Genomic DNA, 7,036 nt, shown 5'->3' with positions numbered 1-7,036 from the left:
GTCCCTCCCCTGTCATCTCCACGTACCTGCCTCCTTGGCATCTCCCTCGCCACCTTCGTCCTGGCCCATCTCCTCGTACCGTCCTCCTTGTCATCCCATCGTGACTTGGAGGTGGTGGTGGAGGAGGAGGAGGAGGAGGAGGAGGGACGAGAAGGAAGGAAGGAGCAGGGGGTGTGAGGAGGAGGAAAGTAATTTCTTGCAGGGATAAGTCATGACATAGCTTCAAGACATAAAGGGACCGGAGATTCCGGCCCGTCCTTGCTTATCACAACACATGTTACATTGCTGTGATGTCTGCTCCATCGTCTCAAGATTCCACACCCCCACAACGCGATCCTCACTCCCACTGACCAGCGTCTGCCCGTCCTTGCTGATGGCCATGCACCTCACTGCACCAACATGACCATTAAGACAAGCCTTCTGCTCCATCTTATCAAGATCCCACACTCGCAACTTGTTGTCCCTGCTGCCGCTGACTATGGTCATCACTTTGTTTGGGTCCACTTCGTACTCTTGCTCCAGTCGATCTGTCACACTACTCACAACCAGCCGTCTCACTGTGTTGTCATCTCCTTTGGTAATCGCTTGCTTCAGTTCCTTCCTCGCCTTTCTCGCTTCCGGCTCAGTCGCCTTGTTTCTCCCTCCCTCGTTATCTTCTACCTGCACAATCTCCCATTCTTCCTCCTCTTCCTCCTCCCTCCTCTTCTCCACTGCTTCCTCTGTTCTCACTTCAGATGATAACCAGCCCAGAAAGTTGAAAGCGTCTCCATGAGTTGTGCGGGAATTGAGAGCGATTTAGCAGCACCTGCAGCAAGTATCAAGAGCAAGTGGACTTCACACCGTCCTTCCTGTCCCACACAGATCCCGTCCTCCCCTCCTCCCCTCCTCCCCTCCTCCCGTCCTCCCCTCCTCCCCTCCTGCCTTTCAAGATAGTTCTATCGCGATTTATCGCAAAAGCCGTAGCGTGTTGACAATCGAACTCACCCCACCCACTTTTCCTCATGCAATTCTCCTATAAAGGAGGGGTGAAAAGACGATAGAGGGAAATATGAAGTGAGGGCGCAACATGGCAGGGGTCATTTGCAGATGAAATCCTCCCTGAAACGAGGGGGTAGGGTCAGACTCGCGGCAGGCTCACTCAAGTAAAGCATGATTTACCGTACTGATTTACTGGGCCCGGGGCCTGCAAGTCCGAACCTCAAGATTCATTCAGTGTTTACTGCAAGTCAACCAGTTCAAGATTCATTCAGTGTTTACTGCAGGGTCCGGCCGACGCTGCCACGGTTACGCGCCCGCGGCCGCTAAGCCGGACTCAGAGTCGCCGCCGGGGAGGCCCGGCGGCCCGGTGAACGAGTCAGGCTGTCGCACTGCGCAGGCCGCCCCCGCCCCGGGCCGGGCCGGCCGCGCCCCGGCGGGCCCCCGCAGCCACTTGACTTTAATCGATTCAAATTTTTAGATTTAAATTGGTTGTATTCGTTACCACGTAGTTTTCCAATGCACACAAAAGGAAACTCCCGCCCTGCCCCTTCCCGCGCCGCCGCCGGCGTTCATGTCGTCGCTCCACCATTCACTCTCCTTCATCACTCATCGCTCATCACTGATCATACCTATTCTTCCTTCTTACTTGCTGTATCTCTACACGGTCCCTGTGCTTGTCCTGTTTTGGGTCGACCCCACCTTCCGTGTGAATCCGGTCGAGCTGCTCATCTCGCTGCACACTGTGTTCGTTCTACACTTGATCATTTTCTTTGTGACAATTCCTTCCTCCTATCTACCTCTTTCCCACCTCTCCTGTTCCACTTCTTTTCATCTCACCATTCTCCTGCCTTCCTATCGGAAGTAGAAATTCTACGGCAGTCCGTCTTCCTTGTCAATGATAGCATGGCCACGTTCGAATTTTCACATGATATGAAACATCCATACACGTTCTGACCATTTGCTACTTCTTGTCTAGCGATGCTTTGTTGAACAAAGAGAGCATGTGGAGCGGGTTGACATCAGGCTTTTCGAACGCCATTCAATCTCTGGACCAGGTTGTGTTGTCTTTGCGTGCGCCACGAATCTCACTGCACGCGCGAGCAGGCGGCTAGAGATGCCATTGTTGCAAACCTCGGAGATGAGGAGTTGACAGGTGATCCTCTGACGACTCTGATCACTCTGCAGCGTCGACGAAGTCTGATTTGAATTCTTGTGGTAGATGAAGACGATATCGAAGAACGAGAGGATTCTCCTGAAGGTCCTTCTTGCTTGTGCTGATTGACCTTGCTTTCTTGCTCATTGACATCATGGAAATCTTACTAGGAAACTTGAATGAGGCGGCTGGTGGAAACGGGCAACACTTGAGCCCTGAACAGTGGGATCAAGATGAGAGGGAACATGTCGACTCTCAAGCTCAGAGTTTTCTTGAGGCACAGGAAGCAGTTGACGCGTACGATGCTCCATTTCAAAGCATCGCTCTGGAAACCACGGCAAACAAGGGCAACGAGGGAGTGCAAAACTCCCCCATGAAAGGGTTGCTGGGAAAAGTTTATGCGGGAGGCACCAACGCCCTCAGCTCAGTCAAGTCAAACGTGAAACTCCCTCTTGGCGAGGTCGGAGGTACACTGTGGGAGCGATCATCGATTGTTCGAAACTCCATCTCAGCCGTAACGAAGGATGTTGCCTCAGCGATGAAAGAAGAAATCGTGGGGATGTCAAGCACGGTGGGAGTGGGAATGAAGGGATTTAAAGAAGTTATAACAACGATATCCAACGATGACGAAGAATGGGCGGACGATGGAGAGGTTGGCAACCAAGATACAAAGAGTGAAGAGGATGAAGAATGGATCCCGTTCGAAGCTCCGATGACTCACGGTGACGGCTTAGAAGAAGTGACTGGCTTTCATGAAGTTCCGTATCAAGATGATGACTGGAAACAAGATGAGCCGGACAGCGTGCGTGGCCAGGCTGATCAGGGTTCAAGTGGACCATCAGCCCCTTTGATGAGAGCTGTAACGTCGAACGTGAAGTTCTCAGAAATGGGGAGTAAGCTTTGGGAGCAATCGTCGGCTGTGAGCAGATCGATTCAATCAGTCACGAAGGATGTGACTCATGCAATGAGAGAAGAGCTCGCTGAAATGTCGAGCACTTTCACCAAGTTAGCAGCCGAGGATGCGGAAGACAATCGTTATTCCGAAGGCGACCATAATGGTGTTGGAGTTGATGGTCCCGAGGAACATACTTCCACAGGAATACAGATGATATCGGCACATGAAGGGATTTCTATGGAAGTGGAAGGACTGGAGATGGAGAGAGAGTATCTCCAAGCACAGGTGAGCCAACTTCAAACCGAAAAGGAAGAACTCCTGCTCAAGTTGCAACAAGAGCGAGAGAGGAAGATTCCAAAGGTGAAGGGGATTTCTACAGAAAACATAGAGCTGCTTCTGAACACTATCGAACAAGCGACCAGTCTTTGTGAAGTCTATACGCAAGACAAACCAAAACTGAAGCCTGAGCTTGCGTCAGTCCGAGAGCTGCTCAGCAGCTTCCGCAGTTCCTTCACCGCCCAATCTAGCGAACCGTTTCAAACTGTGGATATGAATCGGAGCCAATTAGAAAACAATAACGCGGCTGATCAGAGTGCTGAAAACAAGCGCAAGGATAAAATAATCCGGAATCTACAAGAAGCAGCGGCGACCGCAGAGGCAGAGAGGCAAAAGCTGACGGAGACGGTAGAGTCGCTCGAGGCAGCGCTGAAGAGGGCAGAGGAGGAGTGCGAGGGGCTCAAGAGGCAGGGCGAGCAGGCAGGGGCAGATCAGGGGGCGATGGAGGAGAGGATCAAGGCGCTAGAGGAGGAGGTGTCGGCGGCAGAGGCGGGGAAGCGGAGCCTAGGGGAGAAGCTACAGGCGAGCCTGAAGGAGCAGATGGAGCTGGTCGGGAAGGTAGAGGAGCTGGAGAAGGCGAAGGGGAGCTTGGAGGACCAGATGTCGTCGCTGGCAGCGGGGGAGGAGGCAGCGGTGAGGGAGATGTCGTCCCAGCTGAAGGCGGCTGTAGAGGAGAAGGAGCGACTGTCGTCGACAGCAGCAGAGGCATCACGGAAGCTTGAGGAGGCAGAGAAGGAGAGGGCAGGGCTAGCGTCAGAGCTGGAGGCGCTGAGGGCGGCGATGGGGGCAGCGGAGGAGAGAGCGCTGGCAAGGGAGGAGGAGCGGCGTGCAGAAGCAGCGCAGGAGGCAGAGGGGAGGAGGGAGCTGGAGGCGGCAGCGGCGACCGCAGAGGCAGAGAGGCAAAAGCTGACGGAGACGGTAGAGTCGCTCGAGGCAGCGCTGAAGAGGGCAGAGGAGGAGTGCGAGGGGCTCAAGAGGCAGGGCGAGCAGGCAGGGGCAGATCAGGGGGCGATGGAGGAGAGGATCAAGGCGCTAGAGGAGGAGGTGTCGGCGGCAGAGGCGGGGAAGCGGAGCCTAGGGGAGAAGCTACAGGCGAGCCTGAAGGAGCAGATGGAGCTGGTCGGGAAGGTAGAGGAGCTGGAGAAGGCGAAGGGGAGCTTGGAGGACCAGATGTCGTCGCTGGCAGCGGGGGAGGAGGCAGCGGTGAGGGAGATGTCGTCCCAGCTGAAGGCGGCTGTAGAGGAGAAGGAGCGACTGTCGTCAACAGCAGCAGAGGCATCACGGAAGCTTGAGGAGGCAGAGAAGGAGAGGGCAGGGCTAGCGTCAGAGCTGGAGGCGCTGAGGGCGGCGATGGGGGCAGCGGAGGAGAGAGCGCTGGCAAGGGAGGAGGAGCGGCGTGCAGAAGCAGCGCAGGAGGCAGAGGGGAGGAGGGAGCTGGAGGCGGCAGCGGCGACCGCAGAGGCAGAGAGGCAAAAGCTGACGGAGACGGTAGAGTCGCTCGAGGCAGCGCTGAAGAGGGCAGAGGAGGAGTGCGAGGGGCTCAAGAGGCAGGGCGAGCAGGCAGGGGCAGATCAGGGGGCGATGGAGGAGAGGATCAAGGCGCTAGAGGAGGAGGTGTCGGCGGCAGAGGCGGGGAAGCGGAGCCTAGGGGAGAAGCTACAGGCGAGCCTGAAGGAGCAGATGGAGCTGATTGAGAGTACGAATTCGTCCAGTGAAAGTGTCAGTCAGCTGCGTTGGCAGATCTCACAGGCTGTGGGGTGCGATGTGGACGACCTGGTCCGCCTCATGGAGTCACACAAATCGTTCTCCCTCCTTCAGGTGCCGCAGCTCATGAAGGACGTTGAGGAGATGTGCCTTCTCCTGGAGCTCCCCTTCCGCCCGGACAACTTCAGTGTTAATGTGGAGCAGCTCGTGGGCTCCGTCAGGTCCAACCACAAGAGGTTGTTGGAGGACGGCAGCAGGGGAAAACAGAGCGAGGAGGTGACTATACTTGCTGCTTTTGGCTTTGACCTTGTTAGAGTCTCCGTGCATGACTGCTGTCCAGCAGATGTCGCGTGTCGTGGAAAAGACTCGAGCTGTCTGCAGCTCTCTCTCGATCCGCTGCCCGAGCGGCGACGCTTTGACGGCGATCGAGGCCATCGAGAAGGAGCTCAAGGACAAGGAGCAGCAGATCGAAAGGTTCATCTCCAAAATCGAGCAGCTGGAGGCATTCCGAGCTCAGCAGATGTCCAACGAGGAGGACGAGGTTGGCGACGTGCACGGCGGGAGCGCTGAGGATCGACTGACGCCCCGCAGGTCGAGAGGGAGGAGATGACCAATCAGCTGCAGCAGTACAAGGAGATGGTGAGGGAGCAGGAGAGGGCCGCCGGTAAGTCCAAGGAAATGACGGAGAGGCTCATGTCCGAGGTGCGTGCACATGCCACCCCTTTCCTTCCGCCTCCTCCTCACTCCTCGTCCTCCAGTCGTCCGTTCTCCGCGCTACGATCCAAGAGCTACAGGACGAGCTCGACGACCGGGACAAGGAAGTCAACCTCCTCAAGGGCCAGGTCCGCGACCTGTCAGAGCAGCTCCAAGAGGCTCATCGCCTAGTGCAAGTCGGCTCCTCCTCCTGCATTCTCCTTGCCTGTCGTGACCTGACTGAGCAGGAGGTGAAGCAGGATGCTGCTGCCGAGGCAGAGGAGCGGTTCGCGCAGGAGGTGCTGGTACTGCGGGGAGCTCTAGAGCGGCTCAAGGTATGCGAGGAGGTAGCAGGTCGCGCTGAGGTGACGACGATGATGTCGCAGTCGCAAGTGGCCAAGACGTCGGAAGACAATGAAGTGAGAGGACAGGAAGTTGAAATTCTTGAGGACGAGCTGCAGCGGCTGAGGGAGGAGAAGGAAGAGGTTCCCCGCTCCTCACATTTTGCCATCTCGCCGCTCAACCACAGCACAGGCCGAGCAGGTGCTATACGAGGCGGAGAGCCAGCACAAGGAGGAAATGGAAAAGAGGGACGCGGAGATCAGGGAGCTCAGGCTGTCGTGCGAGACGTTGGAGGGAGAGAGAGACAAGTGATACTCCTCCTCCTCCTCCTCCTCCTCCTCCTCCTCCTCCTCCCTTCTCTTCTCACGGATGTGGTGCAGGAGCTTAGCTGAGAGAGATCGCATCCAGCAGGTCCTCGAGCAGGTGATGACGTCAGCATATGGAGACATTTTGCTTATCCTTGCGCGTCAGTTCCATGAACAGCAGATGTCAGAGTCGAACTTCGAGGTGAGAGGAGGGGATCGGTCGAAGAGGAGAGGAGGAGGAGGAGGAGGAGGAGGAGGAGGAGGAGGAGGAGGAGGAGGTTGAGCAAGACATTGAGGATGATGCGGGTCAGTGATCTTGCTGCTTTGCAGGTTGAAAAGCTCCGGAAGCTCAACGGACAGGTTGATGAAGTTGAGGACGTTTAGGGAGTTGACGGTTGAACAGCTTCAACAAGACTTGCAAGACAAGTCGGCGAAGCTTGAGGTGATGGAGCAAATAAATGATGGAAAGAGAGAAGTCTGAGGGCGAGGAGATAGGGAGGGGGGGGGGGGGGGTTGAGGAGACAGGAGGAGGAAGAGGAGGAGGAAGAGGATGCGGAGTTCGACGGAAAAAGGCATAAAGGCAGTCACGGAGTGAGGGAATGAAACCGTAAGAATTGGCTGGAAGAAGTT

General features: G+C 56.1%; 2 protein-coding genes across 2 annotated transcripts in view; one reads left to right on the top strand and one right to left on the bottom strand.

Moving 5' to 3' along the window:
* GUITHDRAFT_157384 (hypothetical protein) overlaps window positions 1-41 on the bottom strand; it is a gene marked incomplete at both ends in the record, with an annotated part of 1,664 nt that extends 1,623 nt beyond the window's left edge. The window contains one exon of the mRNA XM_005836536.1: window positions 27-41. Coding sequence (XP_005836593.1) covers window positions 27-41 — 15 coding nt within the window. The remainder of the gene's footprint in view (window positions 1-26) is intronic.
* A 1,938-nt stretch (window positions 42-1,979) lies between these two features.
* On the top strand, window positions 1,980-3,457 carry GUITHDRAFT_135801 (hypothetical protein; the record flags this gene model as incomplete). Its single annotated transcript, XM_005836535.1, has 5 exons — window positions 1,980-2,033; window positions 2,083-2,131; window positions 2,198-2,236; window positions 2,302-3,386; window positions 3,449-3,457. The coding sequence occupies 5 exons, from the start codon at window positions 1,980-1,982 to the stop codon at window positions 3,455-3,457; spliced, it is 1,236 nt and encodes a 411-aa protein (XP_005836592.1).
* Between the last annotated feature and the right edge of the window lie 3,579 nt (window positions 3,458-7,036).

Source organism: Guillardia theta (assembly GCF_000315625.1).
Source record: "Guillardia theta CCMP2712 unplaced genomic scaffold GUITHscaffold_17, whole genome shotgun sequence".
Taxonomy (NCBI): domain Eukaryota; class Cryptophyceae; order Pyrenomonadales; family Geminigeraceae; genus Guillardia; species Guillardia theta.
This window is presented reverse-complemented; position numbering and strand designations above follow the sequence as displayed.